Source organism: Ictalurus furcatus, chromosome 1 (assembly GCF_023375685.1).
Source record: "Ictalurus furcatus strain D&B chromosome 1, Billie_1.0, whole genome shotgun sequence".
NCBI lineage: Eukaryota > Metazoa > Chordata > Actinopteri > Siluriformes > Ictaluridae > Ictalurus > Ictalurus furcatus.
The window spans coordinates 20,035,800-20,054,293 of record NC_071255.1 but is presented as its reverse complement, the minus strand read 5'-3'; the positions used below and the strand labels follow the sequence as shown (position 1 = coordinate 20,054,293).

Here is an 18,494-nt window from a genome sequence, read left to right as displayed (position 1 = left end):
AGCGGTTTAGACATTAATGGCTGTGTGTTATTTTGAGGGAACAGCAAATTTACACTGTTATACAAGCTGTACAGTCACTACTTTACATTGTAGCAAAGTGTCATTTCTTCAGTGTTGTCACATTAAAAGATATAATCAAATATTTACAAAAATGTGAGGGGCGTACTCACTTTTGTGAGATACTGTATGTGTGTGTGTGTATATATATATATATATATATATATATATATATATATATATATATATATATATATATATATATATATATATACACATATACACACACACACATATATATAATTTCTGTATACTGTATGTGCATACTACAGTTTCTACCGTAGATTTGTGAATGAACTATATTGAAAATGTAGCGCTCCCCCTCCCCTGTGCAGCTCCTCTCTGCCTCTCTGTGGGACTATACTTCATTCCTCCTCAGGATTAGCAGGTCAGCACACCCAGTCCCCAGAACACCTCTTTGCTGTAATGTTTGCCGATTACTTTTGGATCAAAGTGATCCAAGGCGTCTGCCTCATTGTTCAGAGTCTGTTTCTCCTCATGCCAAGAAAACTTGCACTCCATCGGGCAAAGTGCTTGAATGCCAGCTTACTGGATTAAAACAATGCTTAGACTTTATGAAGTCCTATACATTCTCTTTCTTTGGCTTTGTACTGTAATTAAAGTGAGCACTTTGGCACGGCTACCTGGGTGCCAGGGCTTCCATTTAGATTAGCGGCAGTCTAATTAACAGCAGAGGCGCACTTTCTGTTCCAGCGCCAGTCTCTAATGGCCATGCAGATTGATTTAAATGCAAACTAGAGAAGATTTAATGAACTGCTTTTAGTGAAAGTGTTTAACAGGGATTTCCACACTCTCTGACATGTTGGCAAACTCGCAGGCTATAAATTAGGAATTGTTGTGCTTTTCTGCCTAAAATGTTGTTTAATTGCCTTGCAATAACTGTAGGAGATGGGTATTAAATGCTTATGCTCGCCTAAGATGCATGACATTAGTGTGAAAGCACTGTGGATGTTAACATTTTTGAGGTAAAGTTTCATTATGCTTAATTTACTCCTCATATGCTCGGGAAACGTTGCCTCATATGGTATGAGAATTTTGCGTGTGTCTAATACAGAAGTCATTTCTGTCAACCTTGCATGATTTTCTTCAGTCGTATTTTTTAGCAGTCCTCTATTCAAAACCAACATCCTGCTGATAATTCTAGCATGAAACAATAGCAGGAAAGCTCTGTTGGACAGAATCCAGCATGCTCCCCAAACGTCGGTCAGCACAGTTTGATTGACGTCCTGCTTATCTCTTGCAGATGTTGGTCACAACTCCGGAGAAGTGGGACGTGGTGACGAGGAAAAGTGTTGGAGACGTGGCTCTGTCCCAGATCGTTCGCTTGCTTATACTGGATGAGGTGCACCTGCTGCATGAAGACAGAGGACCCGTCTTGGAGAGCCTGGTGGCCAGGACGCTGCGGCAGGTGAGCATCCGTAATGCCAGCTACTGTATAAAACTCTGCGCTCGTGCTCCCAGCAGTTTCCTTTTGCCAAGCTTGGGCAAAACACAAAAATTCAGCCTTATAAAAGTCCAGTAATTAAAAATTAATAATGACTGTTTGTGTGATCCATCTAGACCCTTAGAAGGATATTTCGAAGAGATATGCATTAGAATATAGAAAAAGAAACATTGCTAATGTTGCATTAACTCCATGTCGAAGCGTTCACTGTTGTGCAGGGTTGCCAGGTCTTGAGCAAAACTACAACAATTCTGCCATTGTGGTAAAGAGATGCATTTTTTTCTTCTCTTTCTAAGTGTTTGCACTTTATTCAACTTAATTTTGCCACCCACACCCTCGATTCAAAACAATTCCAATTAGCTTTAAATCCATGACTTAACAACACTGCTGGTGTGACCCTAAAGAGGAGGAGGGGAGAGGTTAAGTCACAGAGCTCTCTGTATCTCAAATGTGTTTTTGAATCCTGCGTTCTCCACTATATCAAATAGTCTCATATCTGCAGCTTTGAACATCCTAATTGCTGTGCTGATGTCCTCTATAAGAGGAAATGGGGAGTGAGAGAGAGAGCGAGCAAGTGTGAGAGAGAGAGAGAGAGAGCATGAGAGAGAGTCTTTGTGTTTTCTTCTACGTGATGTTGGCATAGATGCAGCGGTATTAGCAATAGTTAGTATTCTAGTGTCTTAGCATGAAAAGCAGCATGATTAGGAGAAATGTTCTTTTTGTACCGCCTGTAGCCTTTCCTGATTTGAGATAAAGGGGAAAGTTACTTTTCCGAGTGGAGAGTGTAGGAAAGTATTGATCAATATGAAGATTTATTGAATCGAGCCTTGTATCGATTAATACGATGCAATGTGAAACGCCCATTCATTACACCGCTGATATTTTACAGTTACCTGTATGGTTAAATATATAATAACTTTGAATGATATTTTATTGTGTTTGTGATATTATGAATCAGGTCATGAGTTTGAGAATCTAGTATACACCAGATTTACTGAATAGTTTACTAGTCCTTGTTTGGTCCAAGTTTCTGGTTCGGACCTGTGCACATGTGTGTGCACGTGTGTGCGTGTGTGCATGTGTGTGTGTGTGTATGCATGTGTATGTATGTGTGTGCGTGTGCACATGCGTGTGTGTGCATGCGTATGTACATGTGCGTGCGTATGTACGCGTGTGTACGTGTTTGTGTGTGTGCGTTCGTGTGTTTGTGTGTGCGCATGTTTGGGTTTGGTTGTGTGTGTGTGTTTGTTTGCGTGTGTTCATGTGCAGGTGTTTGTGTGCGTGTTTGTGTGTACGTGCGTGTGTATGTGTGTGTGCATGTTTGCGTTTGGTTGTGTGTGTGTTTGGTTGTGTATGTGTTTGCGTGTGTTCATGTGCAGGTGTTTGTGTGTGTACGTGTGTGTTTGTGTTTGTGTGTGTGTATACTTTTGTGTGTGTGCACGTGCGTTCGTGTGCGTCTTTGTGTGTACATGTTTGTGTGTGTGTGTGTACGTGTTTGTGTGAGTATGTGTGTTTGTGTGTGTGTGCGCATGCGTTCATGTGCATGTTTGTGTGTGTGTGTGTGTACGTGTATGTGTGTGTGTGCATGCGTTTGTGTGTGTGTGTACATGTTTGTGTGTGGGTGTACGTGTTTGTGTGTGTGTGCATGCGTTCGTGTTTGTGTGTGTGTGTGCATGCGTTCGTGTGCGTGTTTGTGTGTGTGAGTTTGTTTGCGTGCGTTCGTATGTGTATTTGTATGTGTGCATGCGTGTGTGTGAGTTTGTTTGCGTGTGTGTGTGTGCATGAGTTTGTTTGTGTGCGCGTTTGTGTTTGCTTGCATTCGTGTGCATCCGTGAGTTTGTTTGCGTGTGCATGTGTGTGTGTTTGTGTTTGCATGCGTGTGTGTGTGTGTGAGTTTGTGTGCGCGTGTGTGTGTTTGTGTGTGTGTGTGTGCGCGTGTGTGCACACGTGTGTCTGTGCGTGTGTGTGAGTTTGTTTGTGCGTGCGTGTGTGTGTGAGTTTGTTTGCGTGTGTGTGTGTGCGCGTGTGGGTTTGTTTGCGTGCGTGTGTGTGTGAGTTTGTTTGCGTGCGTGTGAGTTTGTTTGTGTGCGTGTGTGAGTTTGTGTGCGTGTGTGTGTGTGAGTTTGTTTGTGTGCGTGTGTGTGAGTTTTTGTGTGTGTGTGTGTTTGTTTGTGTGTGCGTGTGTGTGCGAGTTTGTTTGTGTGCGTGTGAGTTTGTTTGTGTGCGCGTGTGTGAGTTTGTTTGCATGTGTGTGAGCGTGTGTGTTTGCGTGTGTGTGTGTGCGTGCGTGTGTGAGTTTGTTTGCGTGTGTGTGTGTGAGAGTTTGTTTGCGTGCGTGTGTGTGTGAGAGTTTGTGTGTGTGCTTGTGAATTTGTTTGTGTGTGTGTGTGAGTTTGTGTGTGTGTGTGTGTGTGTGTGTGAGTTTGTTTGCGTGTGTGTGTGAGTTTGTTTGTGTGTGTGTGTGTGTGAGTTTGTTTGCGCGTGTGTGTGCGTGTGTGTTTGTATTTGTCGGGATGTTTGTGCAATCTGCACGATTATGCTGTGTGAGTGACAGCGCTGTGCTGATGATGATTGGCAGGCCCCCTTACAGGAATCAGTCTGGCCGTTTGGGATATTAGTATGATTATGCAAATCCTGACAGGCAGAAAGATGTGAGCCCGCGTTCCTGACTATCCCATATCCGTGTTCCGTTCTGCCGAGCTGCAGTCAGGTGTCAATCTCAAGGAGGAAATTAATAAATGAGCTAAAGAGGTATTGTGGGAGGAGACAGCCCTGTTGCCGGCGGAGTTCCTCAGCAGAGCCATGTCCTTCCTTTTTTCCTCTGTTCAAAGTACAAAATAACCCTTTTGTAATTCCAGAGGGGTTTTTTCAGTGCGAGAGAGAAGGAGAGATAAACAAGTGAAGACAATGGGAATGAAAGAGAGCAACATGAATGAACAGACTAGAGCAAAGGCTCTTTGTAGAGGTGATAATCTAAACAGGAACGTACACGATCAGTTCACCTTACTAGTGTAACGTGTTTCATTTAGTTTGAGATCGTGCAGTTAGCATTTTATTAATTCACCCTGGCGAATCTGCTTAGCAGAATAAAACTTAAGAAAACCACAACATTATACCATCAACATTATGTTGGAGCAGCAAGATTGAGTTTTTTCTGTACGCTGAAGGTATTTGTATTTGAGATCAAAAGTTGAATGAGATGATAGATCAGAATTTCAGCGTTCATTTCCTGATATTTACGTTTAGATTTGTTAAACAGTTCAGATCATCGCACGTTTGGTGGCAGACCACCCAATTTTTGGCTACATGTCCCTTGCAGTAGGCTAATTTCACACTTCTGGGTTTGTTGCGTTCCGGTAATGACCGCCGCCGTGTAGTCTGACTTTCGGTAATCACGATGGCTGAGTCGAGAAATAAGTCCTTCTATAGTGCGCCTCAGTGCAGTAATTCAAAACAAAAACAACTGTATTTAAGCTTTCACGATTTTCCAGCCAGTGAAAATCAAAGGAAGAAGTGGGTCTGTGCGATAAAGAGCGAAGAAGGGCCGATGTTCGTGATCCTCAGAGGCAGCACGTTTGTGTGTAATCAGCATTTCACCGCTGCTGACTACATTCAAGGAAGGCTTCATCTGAAGGTTGGTGCTGTTCCAAGTCATTTTCAATGGAACACTTTTTACGTACCACCTCAAAAGCAGTCTGCGTTTGAGAGATCTCGTGCTCGACTAGGAATAGATGCGTCCGCCCCGAAGACCGTGGACCAGTTTGGAAGCTAGTGTCAAGGCCCATGACTATGCGGCACATCCCCCTGCCGGTAAGCGTTTGTGTTTGTGTGTGCGTCTTTACTCTTTACCGTAAAGTGTAGATAAGCTGTGATGTGATGTGCAATACTCAAAACTAATGTGACAATAGCAGCTAGTTGTCGACTAACTTTAATAACCATGAATAAACTCTTCAACACAGAATGTATAACCCTTCCTCAGCCTTGATTCTGTAGTGGAAAAGTGTTGTACAACAATTCACTACATCACAACAATTACATCCTCGAATCTGATTAGCAGCAGGGTAGAGAGAGAGAGAGAGCGAGAGAGGCAGTGATGTGAAAACTTTTCCATTGATTCTCAGCACAGAAATCGCGTAAACTGGAGCGGAAGTAGGTTTACACTGCAATGACGTATTTACGATTCTTGTGAAATTGGCCTATAACTGCATCAAGCTGGCGATATCACCAAACTGTTGCATTCTTTTTTTTTTAATGCTTTTTCAGGTCTGTACTACAGCTACTTTCAGTTGTTGTTTGTTTTGGCTAAATCCTTGGCCTCAGTGACTTCATCTTTCCCTTGTGAAGTCCTCTGTTGAGTTGGCAGTGCTTTTTCATTGTCTTGCTGCATAATGAAGTTCCACCCAATTAAATTGGATGCATTTCTCTGTAAATTGGCAGACAAAATGCTCTTCTAAACTTCTGCTGCTACCTTCATGAGTCAATAAAGATTAGTCAGCCTGTCCTAGAAGCAGCCATGACACTACTCCCACCGTGCTTGACTGATGAGCTTGTATGGATTGGATCATGAGCAGATCCTTTCTTTCTCCACATATTGGACTTTCCATCACTTTGGTGGAGGTTAATCTTGGTTCTAGAACTTGGCTTATCTCAGTATTTCCTTGTGAAATTCAGTCTGGTTTTCTAATTCTTACTGCTCATGAGTGGTTTGCATCTTGTCGTATGGTCGCTATATTTCTGCACTTGGTGGTTTGTGATACCTTCACCCATACCCTGTGGAGGTTGCTGATGTCATCACTGACTACTGTTTTGAGTTTTTTTCTACACAGCTCTCTCAATGTTTCTGTCATCAACTGCTGTTTTTTTCCTTGGCCAACCTGTTTAATCTCTGGTTGTTAGTACACCAGTGGTTTCTTAATATTTCAGGACATTCCAAATTGTTGTACTGACTATGTCCAGTGCTTGTGCAATGGCTGTGATCTATTTCTATTTTTTCCCCAGCTTCAAAATGGCTTGCTTTTGCTCATAGACAGCTACCTGGTCTTCATGTAGGTTTATCCTTTTTAACAACAAATGCAGTCTTCACAAGTCAACCCAAGAGTAGACATTCAGAGCTATTCATTCTTTAAACAATCAATTTAACAGGGAACACCTGGGCAACAAGAAACACCTGTCAGTCACATGTTGCAATATTTTTTGATCACTTGAAAAATGGGTGGGTTCAAACAAAAAGTGCCATGTTCTAATTTAACACAGCTAGATTTAAATGTCAGGAAATGAAAGCTGAAATGTGGATCTATCATTTCATATTCACTTTTTAATCTCAAACCCAAATGTCTTAAGTGTATTGCAGAAACAAAAGAATTGGCCTTGCTGTTGCAATACTTATGGAGGGGACGTGTATCGGTGAGATTCTGCATATAGCTTTCATTATAGGAGGTTAGTCTTAGAATTTGTACAGGAGCAACTTGTGACCAGAGATTTTGGTTGGGTAAGAGAACATCAAAATTATGTCAAGAAGCTATTGCACATAATTTAATTTACACTATATGACTAAAAGTTTGTGGACACCATGTGTGGTTCTGCCACAAAGTTGGAATCACACAATTGTCTAGAATGCATTTGTATGCCGCAGCTTTAAGATTTCCCTGCGACTTCCCTAAAACATTTTCCAGGAAGACAATGCCCCTGTGCACAAAGACATGGTGTGCCAAGGTTGGTGCAAAGAACCTGAGTATCCTGCGCAAAGCCCTGACCTCAACCCCACTGAACGCCCTCGAGATGAACTGGAACGCTGAGTGCGCTGATCTCGCTAATGCTCTTGTGGCTGAGCAAGCAAATCCCCACAGCCATGCTCCAAAATGTAGTAGACAGCCTTCCCAGAAGAGTGCAGGTTATTATAACAGCAAAAGGGGACTAAATCTGGAAAGGGATTTTCAACAAGCACATATGGTGATTTGATGGTCAGGTGTCCACAAACTTTTGGCCATATAGTGCATGCTATAGGCTAAGATCTAGTGAATTTTTAGAGTAACCATGTAATAGGTTGAGGAAGTTGAGAGTTAGCAACATGCAATCTAGCAGCTTGTTTTGAAAGATTTTAGACCTACTTTTATAAGACCTCAAACTAGGCAAAAAATCAGGCATTGGAAAAGGGAGATACTTTTTTTTTTTCCCCTCAGCATTTGTGTGGGTAAGCATGGTCACCATAGTGACCATGATGTACAGACATTATCCACTCCATAATCCCCCTGTCCCTCTCCAAATATTTGCAGAAAGTCTAGATGGGTTTAGAAAGTTAATAAAAGCAATTCCTCTTCATATTGGTGAAATATATTTGTGTTTTATTAAAGTCAAGGTGTCAACATCTGTTGTAGGCAGCAAAAAAAAACAACTATTTTGGTGAAAACCTGATTTATCGTCATGTTTGGCTATTTTCCAGAGTTCAGCCCGTTTTCCCAGGCCGCCACACATACACCTTTTGTTGCTACAGGTCGGGAAACACTGCAGAAATTGCCCTTCCCATGTTTTACAGAGTGGGTGTGTGTGGGTGTGTATGGGTGTGTGTGTGTGTGTGTGTGCAGAATCAAATCCACAACCAAATATTTATTTTATTTTTTTTTAATCTTTGAATTATTGAGATCATGCTTACTTAGCAAGACTTTTGCCTAGGGAAGTAGAAAAATAAGTGGCCTTATCAATAAAAGATGGATGAGAAGGGAAATGGTGCTAAGTAAAGAGAGGCTTTTTACCTTTAAGGACAGGAAACAAACCTGATGTATAATGCTTGTAGTATCTCTTATAATCTAGACGATTCTCGGTACTGGAATTCATTTAGATCAGTGTGGCCCCTCAGTCTTATTTTAGATCTCTATCTGTTTTAGAGTCAGTGACGCGTGACACTTATTTAGCTGTGCTAGCTGAAACTGCTGGATCCTGTCATTCATAATGCCCACTTCTCTAGCACAACATGCACACTCTGAAACACACAAGCGTTAATGATGTTTGCCACTTTAGCAGACCCCCATACCTTCTTGGTCCACTGCTAGGTGATGTAGGACGTGCTTGTTCTTGTACAACTACTGTTCTAATGATATGTTCTAGTTCTTTCCAACTGCAAAACTCAGCTTTGTCTGTGTGGGCGGGAGTTGGTTGGAGTGGTTTGCATATGTCAAACTTTTCAGACTTGTTTTGCATCACTTTAGCCATGTTCCCCTAAATAAAAAACTAAGTAAAAAAACACACTGAAATTTTTATGATCCCTCTCTTTTTTTAAACATTTTTTTTTTTTAAAACAACCCTTTATTCATATTTATAACATTAAAATGAACATTTTGCAGATTCTGCAAGGCATATGTAAAGTTATGACCAAGCTTGGGGAGTAACGGAATACATGTACGTGTATGTGCTTTACGTAATCAGGATACAAAAACTGGTAATCCGTTACAGTTACCTCAAACAACTAAGTAATCAGATTACAGGTACATTTTGTAAAAAATGGGAATACTATCAATTACAATTTTTTTCATTTAAAACCAAAGAAATTAATCTTTTGGCATAACACAATATAGACAGCTGCTTGATTATAGTTCTGGCTCACATGAGCAACCTCCTGGTGCAAGCGCAATTAAATTTAGCGCAAAGTAAATTTGGTAGAGTTCTAACACCAATTGGTCTCTGAAATGCTTTTGTTTGGGTGGCCATACGTTCTCTTTTTCCCCGAACATGTCTTCTTTTTCGTACCTTAAAAAGCTCCTAAATTTAAGAATATGTCCGGGATTCAGCTTTAGTTTCATTATGACGTGCTTGTGCATCATGTGTGCACATATTTGCATTGCTTTAACCCCTCTCTGTAATTACCGTCTTCTCGCACACCAATTGGTCGATTATTAAAGGCTTGCAGCAACTATTGGCCAAATTCCTGCCTCTCAACCTTTAGCCAACTCTCAGCAGATGCGCAAAGGTGAAGCGCTGTTGTGTACTGCGTCAAACAGTTGCTTGATAATCACATCAAATGACAGATGTCCTGAGTCGAAAAAATGCCCATGGCCATATAAGGTAGTTTTTAATTTTATGTTATCACATTGCTTTGTATTACATAGCCATTCAAATGTGTAAATGATGGCAGAAGACACTCATGGCATCTAATATTTTATTTTATTCCATGGACATTCAGAAGAATCTAGGAAAAAATGTCAAATGTCAGGAGTGAAACCAATTTTATTTATGTACAGTGAGGGAAAAAAGTATTTGATCCCCTGCTGATTTTGTACGTTTGCCCACTGACAAAGAAATGATCATTCTATAATTTTAATGGTAGATTTATTTGAACAGTGAGCGACAGAATAACAACAAGAAAATCCAGAAAAATGCATGTCAAAAATGTTATAAATTGATTTGCATTTTAATGAGGGAAATAAGTATTTGACCCCTCTGCAAAACATGACTTAGTACTTGGTGGCAAAACCCTTGTTGGCAATCACAGAGGTCAGACGTTTCTTGTAGTTGGCCACCAGGTTTGCACACATCTCAGGAGGGATTTTGTCTCACTCCTCTTTGCAGATCTTCTACAAGACATTAAGGTTTCAAGGCTGATGTTTGGCAACTCGAACCTTCAGCTCCCTCCACAGATTTTCTATGGGATTAAGGTCTGGAGACTGGCTAGGCCACTCCAGGACCTTAATGTGCTTCTTCTTGAGCCACTCCTTTGTTGCCTTGGCCGTGTGTTTTGGGTCATCGTCATGCTGGAATACCCATCCACGAGCCATTTTCAATGCCCTGGCTGAGGGAAGGAGGTTCTCACCCAAGATTTGACGGTACATGGCCCCGTCCATCGTCCCTTTGATGCGGTGAAGTTGTCCTGTCCCCTTAGCAGAAAAACACCCCCAAAGCATAATGTTTCCACCTCCATGTTTGACGGTGGGGATGGTGTTCTTGGGGTCATAGGCAGCATTCCTCTTCCTCCAAACACAGCGAGTTGAGTTGATGCCAAAGAGCTCCATTTTGGTCTCATCTGACCACAACACTTTCACCCAGTTGTCCTCTGAATCATCCAGATGTTCATTGGCAAACTTCAGACGGGCATATATATGTGCTTTCTTGAGCAGGGGGACCTTGCGGGCGCTGCAGGATTTCAGTCCTTCATGGCGTAGTGTGTTACCAATTGTTTTCTTGGTGACTATGGTCCCAGCTGCCTTGAGATCATTGACAAGATCCTCCCGTGTAGTTCTGGGCTGATGTTCTCATGATCATTGCAACTCCACGAGGGGAGATCTTGCATGGAGCCCCAGGCCGAGGGAGACTGACAGTTCTTTTGTGTTTCTTCCATTTGCGAATAATCGCACCAACTGTTGTCACCTTCTCACCAAGCTGCTTGGCAATGGTCTTGTAGCCCATTCCAGACTTGTGTAGGTCTACAATCTTGTCCCTGACATCCTTGGAGAGCTCTTTGGTCTTGGCCATGGTGGAGAGTTTGGAATCTGATTGATTGATTGCTTCTGTGGACAGGTGTCTTTTATACAGGTAACAAGCTGAGATTAGGAGCACTCCCTTTAAGAGTGTGCTCCTAATCTCAGCTCGTTACCTGTATAAAAGACACCTGGGAGCCAGAAATCTTTCTGATTGGGAGGGGGTCAAATACTTATTTCCCTCATTAAAATGCAAATCAATTTATAACATTTTTGACATGTGTTTTTCTGATTTTTTTTGTTGTTATTCTGTCTCTCACTGTTCAAATAAATCTACCATTAAAATTATAGACTGATCATTTCTTTGTCAGTGGGCAAACGTACAAAATCAGCAGGGGATCAAATACTTTTTTCCCTCACTGTATATTTATGTGATGCTAATAGTGTCTGCATTCATAGTAACACTGTTTTGAACGCTATTAAGCTCTAAATAAAAGTATTTTAGATCATATTGCTTTTCTCTTGACTTTATTTACAAATGTGACCTTGAAGTAATCCAAAACTAATCAGATTACATTACTTTCATATTGTGATACTTGGATTATGTTACTGATTACATTGTTTTATGAAGTAATTTGTAACTGTAACGGAATACATTTTTAAAGTAACCCTCCAACCCTGGCCTCAACTGTATCTGGAGAAAATGTTCCAGGATTTTTCCAACATGATTAAATAGAAGTTCTTTAGATGTCACACTCACAATATGTAGTCTGGACATGGTGTTTGTGTGCTGTTGACCAGAAATATCAGAATGTCTCAACATGAAACCATGTTTCAACATGACCTCAACATGCCACCACCTTACTCGAATCAAACCTCTAAGTAGCCCACACAACACTCTGTACTGTACAAAGATAGACTCATGAACTCATTTATGAAAAGCCTCAATAAAGCTAGTCCAAATGAAACCCTTAAAATAAAATACAAAGGTAGGTCGTTACCTTTTTAGAAGTTATGTTATTAGGATTTTTTTTGTTTGTTTGTTTGTTTTTTATTTTTTATTTTATAATTATGCTCAGAGATCATAGTTTCTGATATCTGACATTGACAATTAGCTAACTCACGTGACTGTACCATTGTCAAAATTAAACCAATAAACACGAGCCAAACATTTTGTTTTATGCTTTATTAAAGCTTTCAGCTTACAATATAGTGCATCAAAGGTGAGAACATAGCAATTATTATTCAAATTTACAGTAATAGAAGGAATAACAATAATTAACTGGAACAATTAACACTATTAAATACCATAGCTCAAAACACAGCTCTTTCTTGAGACAGCGGTCCATGAGTGTAGATAAGTGGTAGATGTAGCTTATAAAGTTGACAATGAACATAAATTTGTGGGTGATGTGCAACATTCCACATCAGTAAATCTGATTAATACTTATACATCTTATAATACTTATGACCATTTAATGGTCTTGACAGCATACAAAGAATTATTTCTTGAGAAAATAGCCTTCTCCATTGTGTCCCCTGTCACTGCATACAGTGCAATATTACTAATGATGATCACTACATTGTGGTCAGTTTAACAACAGAGTGTCCAGCAACCCGTGCTTTCCAGTGCTACTTCCTGTTTCTTCTTTTGTAATTATAATGCCTTCTTCTTACTCACTGCTACTTGCCAGTCTTATAGCTAATGTTAGGCTAAATCTGTGCCACATTGCTGTTTACAATAACACTTAACTGACGAGACAGTGATATAAGCAGCAGATCATGACATTTGCTCTCTAATTATGAATACTGGAATAGTCCTTTAATATGTACCGACTTGCCATTTGTAATCATTAGATCCATGAGAGAGGCATTGCATGATGTTTTTCGGTAAGTTTAGAGGACCAACGTTACAGAGTCCTGTTTTAAAGTGAAATAGAGGGTATGCATTGACATCACTTTCACGCCAGAACACGCCCTGTCGGCCAGACCGAGTGGCAAAACGTTAGTATAACTCACGAGTATCAGGTTAAATTAAAGGCACCTGGACTAGATAGTGACCCTTACAACTTGCCCAAGTACCTGAGGTCCATGGACATTGGCATGTGGCCAGAAATCGATTTTCCCAATATTTATATGTACCTGAAGACTGAATGCATACAAAAGCCTTGATGCTTGGTCCTACTTCAAGGTGGGATTTTTGGAGAAATTAAAGTGACAAGAACACCAATAAACATTCTGGTTGTATGTGGACAGGTATGTACACATATTTTTATTTCATTCTATAATTTCATCTGGTACCCCGTAAGCTAGCTAGTCCTAGTTTGTTTGTAGTGAACACTTCTTGAGCGTGTATAAAAAAAAAAATAAAAATTTTTTTAAAGTAGCAAATTATTCATCATTGTTCAACATGAACACCACGTGCCAAAATAGCTTGCACTGCTCGACTTAGTAAAAAGGACTGAATGTTTTTTTTGGCTCTCTGTAAAAAGATAGCGCTGTATTCTTGATGAATCTGTAAGCACAGTCCATCGCACAACAGCTTTTTCCCATTTTAGGATTTTGCATTTTTTCTGTGTTTTCGCGGAATTCACGCTGTACACTAACGCTTCCGCTCAGTCTTTTTGCCACTCGTTGGGCGTGACCCCGGTGAGTTCCACCTACCGTGACATCACGTGCATAGCCTCTATTGTACCTTGTCATCGGCGTCCATGTTTGGCAGAAGTTGATGATGCTTGATTGGGGCGAATAATTAATATGTAGATTAGTGCCTATCGGGCAGTTAATGTTAATCATGCAATAAGCATACTTTATTTCACACCCTGCCTTTTTTCAAATCCTCAGCATGGGCAAAATCGCTAAATTCCTCTGAGGATCATTAATGATTCCTTTCAGACATAAAAATGCTTTCAGCAAGGCTGTTCATGAAGATGAGCCACACTCTTGTTTTTTCATCCTTTTTTTTTCTTTTTTTTTTTTTTTTAAATAAAGGACACTCTGTAAAAGTGTCCTTCATTTTGTGCCAAGGTAAAATACATTAAATGGGTCTGGAATGATGGTTTGTGCTGTCTGGTAATATACTAAACATGAAAACAACATCTAAGGGACAGATTTTTATAAAGAGCGCATTTGAGTGCTAGAAAATAGGAATTTGAGTGAAGTAAAGAATGTGACACTTGAAAAATCTCTTGGTCAGACACGAGCCGCATGATAGGCTTCTTTCTGCTTTGGTCAGTGCAGCTGTCTTAATAAGGATTTCTCCTGTCAGGATGACATCGCTGAAAAAGTCTAGCACTTTAAATCATTGCTGAAACACACCTGATGCTTCAAAAGGGATAAAGAGTGTCGGTGTTTGTGTTTGAGGCAGTAGAGGTGAACGGGGCTTTCAGCTGATAGGCAGATGATCAGTAGTGATGAGCAGAATGTAGCGGAAATGGACTGTGCTGTATTGTTACAGAGGCCTGTGTTATTGCCATATTCCTCATTCTTACTGCCAGATAGCTGAACTTGTGAGAGTGGTTTAGGTTTGTACCTTCAGGCAGTGACTTGGTGTGAGATATCTAGATTACTAAGACAGCTAGTGCATCATATTAAAAGTCTAACCAATCTCACTTGTCAGGTACACAACAGGAGGGGCCGAACGCTCTCTCTCTCTCTCTCTCTATCTCTCTCTGTTTCTCTCTCTCTCTCTCCCTCTCTCTCTCGCTCTCTCCCTCTCACTCTCTCCCCCTCTTGTGCTCTCTCTCTCTTGCTCTCTCTCTCTCTCTGTCTCCCTCACTCCCTCTCTCTCTCTCGCTCGCTCGCTCGCTCGCTCGCTCGCTCCCACACTCACACACACACACACATGCTCTGTTTCTTTCTCTCCAGTTCCCTCTTTTATTTCTCTGCATGTCCATGTTCTCTTTCTCTCATTCATCACTGCCCATGTGAAATGCAGAATGCTGTACTTGATGCGACAGTCTGTGCTGGTGTCATTTGCTTCATTGGGTCAATCAATAAATAAAAGTAATGTGTTGATGAGTGAGTGGCTCAATGAATTCTGACTTTTGTGTGTGCGATTCATATTCATAATTAGATCTGTAATGATAGAGTAAGATATTTTTATTAAAATGTAAAACATGCAATGAGCCACTCAGCAGTCAGAATAAAGCGGTAGACTATTTCATCATTCTTGGGCTATATCGAGTAACAGCTTGTTCCTTGCTTCAGCTGTCTGAATTGGAATACAGTGTAAATCCCACTGTTTTCAAAAATCTGTCTTTCCATTGGGGGACTGGTGCCACATTGTTTATTTGTGCAGGTGGAGTCAACTCAGAGCATGATTCGCATCCTGGGCCTGTCTGCCACGCTGCCTAATTACTTGGACGTGGCATCATTCCTGCATGTGAACCCATACATCGGCCTGTTCTTCTTCGACAGCCGCTTTCGCCCTGTTCCCCTTGGACAAACCTTTGTAGGAATTAAGACTACAAATAAGGTAAGCTATGGATAGCATTTTTTTATACACCATCCTAAAGAAACACAGTGTCATAACAGCAGACCTGCCTTCACATAATCTGCATAGAGGCTCTGCATTTTAACATGGGAGTACACACTGGTATGAGGCATCACTCAAATATATGGGAAAAAAAAAAAGTATTTTTCCCCCCAATAAAAATGCCAAATGAGCCACTCAGCATAGGAATCTGCAATGACTGACAATTGCATAGGTGTTTGGAACACTGTGGAAGCTCTGACATGTTCCCCTTACCTAACATTATTATTGTTTTGGGCTGTGCTCTTGTCTTGACCCAATTTTACAGCTCGAATGATACACAGAAGTGGCGAAGAATGCTTTGAGTTCATTAATGTGAAATAAAATCTAGTATGTTCTACTTAACTGACATTAGACAAAAATGTTATATAATAATGCACTTATCAGGGTGCACTGAAATAATGGTAAAAAATGGCACTTCCTGTCCGAAAGAAGAAAAAATGGCTGAAATGAGCCAAAAAAAAAAAAGCTGTTAGACCTAACACTTTGCAAATAATTTTAACGATAATAAAAATGAGACAGGGATTTAAAAAGCTGTTTGTTTGCTTTGCTGTACTGCAGCGGTTAGCACTGAGGCGCGCAAACTATTTGAGCGGCAGATCAACTTTGAAAATATCAGCCATGTGGAAACATTTGACTCTTTCTATGAGGGATTTGTTAAAAGAACTATGTAGAAAATACTGCACACTGTATATACACACACACACACACACACACACACTCATTACTCCTCTTCAGGGTTGTCAGGTGTGAAACCGGTTGTACAGTGCAGTGCAAACATACAACATCTGTGTATTCTGTGTGCCATGTTCAGATTCAGCAGCTGCATGACATGGAAGAGGTTTGCTACGACAAAGTGCTGGAGCAGATTAAAGCTGGATATCAGGTATTGTGTGTGTGTGTGTGTGTGTGTGTGTGTGTGTGTACGTCTTCCCCCAAGTGTCATCATTAACCACAGCTTGAAAGTCACATGTCCCAAAGACTGTTTATTCATGCGCAGGTTTCCCTGAAGCGAATAGAAAAAAAGAATCCACACAAAGTCCATCTCTTGGCAGCTTAATGTAGTTTTATTGAAAAGAATGAAAAGCCCTGGAGTCTGGATATGTCCGTCGTAAGAGTCCAAATTCTGATAATGACTTATTAAAACGGATCCAGAGCGGCTCAGTCTGTTCTGTAGCATATCGCAGATTTCTCCACTCCGGGGCAGTTTGTGACTCATGCCTCTTACTGAACTCAATTTCATAGATGCACAAATCACTAAACTAAAAGACGCTTACCCATCACATCCATGCTCAGAGAATTATAATTGCTGCACACTCACTTTATTCCTCCTGCTTGATCCAAGATTGTTTTCTCTGTATTCTCATATTTCTCTCAAGTGTCAGTCAATGCCAATTCGCATCCACCCAAACTATAATCATGAAGCTGATTGCTGTCATATGAACGGTGGGCTTCAGTGAAGGCGAGTTTTTAGTTTATAATTTGAAAGCAGGTGACCCGTGAGAACGTAACAATCCAGCGTGCACTTGCATTATGTGAGTGAGTGATGGGATGATTTAAAACATAGTCCGTATCTCTCTAGAACAGAAGTAAACAGTAAGGGGATCTATTTTGGTCATTCTGACAGCTTGAGTACTCCGCAGATAAAATAAATAATGACTCCATTTCCAAGATGCATGTTACATTCTATATTGTCTAGCATGCACAATATAGATTTGACTAAAAATAAAGAATTTGACCAAATGTGTATATAATGGCAGCCTGGGAAATTCCTTCCACTCATGTATATTTCCTACTATGTAGTTCTGAAGGCTACCGGTGTTCCTGAACTGAAATGTTTCTCTTGTGACTCACAGCCACTCTCTAATTACAAACTGAACTGATTAGGTTTAGGATTGAGCAGCGGTATCTCATGAGGTCATGAGTTCATATCCCAGCACCACCGAGCTGCCAATGCTGTGCTCTTGAGCAAAGCCCTTAACCCTCAACTGCTCAGTTGAATAAATTAGATGCTTTTAAAATGCAGTGTCCTTTCACTTCTATAAGTCGCCCTTGATAAAGTCATCTGCCAAATGCCATAAATGTAACTTAAGGCTCAATCACGCTTAGCTAGAAAGGTTTTAGACATCTTTAGGCAGGCCACTGACTTCTATTTTTACCCAATATTATCTTTGCAGGAAGAGCCTAGGCAACATTTAAATGTAAATAGAAACATTTCCACATTGTTTTGCTGAAATATGGTTATAGTTTCTTAAAATTGACTTGTCAAACAATGTAGTATGCAGAACAACCCAAATTTGTCCCAAACCTGTTTTTTCATCTTTTTGGCTATGAAGAGCACAGAGCACATTATTCCAAAAGGCCTGGACTTTGCCTATATGCTCATTGGCAAACTGTAGTCTTGCAAAGGCTTTGTCCTGGCACGCCTCCCATGCAGGTCAAATTTGTGCAATCTCTTTCTGATTGTAGAAGCATACACTTTGACACCAATAGTTGTGAGACTTACTAGCAGATCCTGTGATGAAATTTTGGGGTTCTTGGAGACTTCTTTTCGCATCAGACGGTCTGCTCTTGGGCTGAATTTCCTGGGACAAATTGGCAGTCGTTTGAAATCTGCGCCAGATTATTTTCCTTACAGTGGAATGATGTATTTCAAATAATTTGGAGATCTTTTTAAATGCCATGCCAGACTCCTAGGCATCCACAACCATTTTTCTGAAGGCCTTACAGAACTCTTTAGATCTTGGCATGATGACACCACACACCTCAATAGCAAAGGGAACACCAGACATTGGATATAAGAGGGGTATAAATAAGACAGGTTCCACCTGCACTCCCTAAGCAGCTTCTAATCACTGGCAACATCTTCAACACCTGATTCTAAATGTATGGATTTGAAGGTGTGATAAATGTAGGGGTGTACTATGTAGGTTCTGCAACAATTGTGATGTTTTGTACACCAGTGCAGCATCATTCAGTAAAGAACTGCAATGCATTAAAGAATCTATTCTTTCTTTCCCTATTAAATAGTTAT

The 18,494-nt window shown here is 40.6% G+C and overlaps 1 protein-coding gene across 1 annotated transcript in view; it reads left to right on the top strand.

The window, feature by feature from the left end:
* The window catches only part of ascc3 (activating signal cointegrator 1 complex subunit 3), a 176,134-nt gene that overhangs the window by 73,482 nt on the left and 84,158 nt on the right, over positions 1 to 18,494 (top strand). Inside the window, exons 11-13 of the mRNA XM_053631683.1 lie at positions 1,322 to 1,486; positions 15,227 to 15,403; positions 16,275 to 16,346. Of these exons, the coding sequence (XP_053487658.1) occupies positions 1,322 to 1,486; positions 15,227 to 15,403; positions 16,275 to 16,346 (414 nt within the window). The remainder of the gene's footprint in view (positions 1 to 1,321; positions 1,487 to 15,226; positions 15,404 to 16,274; positions 16,347 to 18,494) is intronic.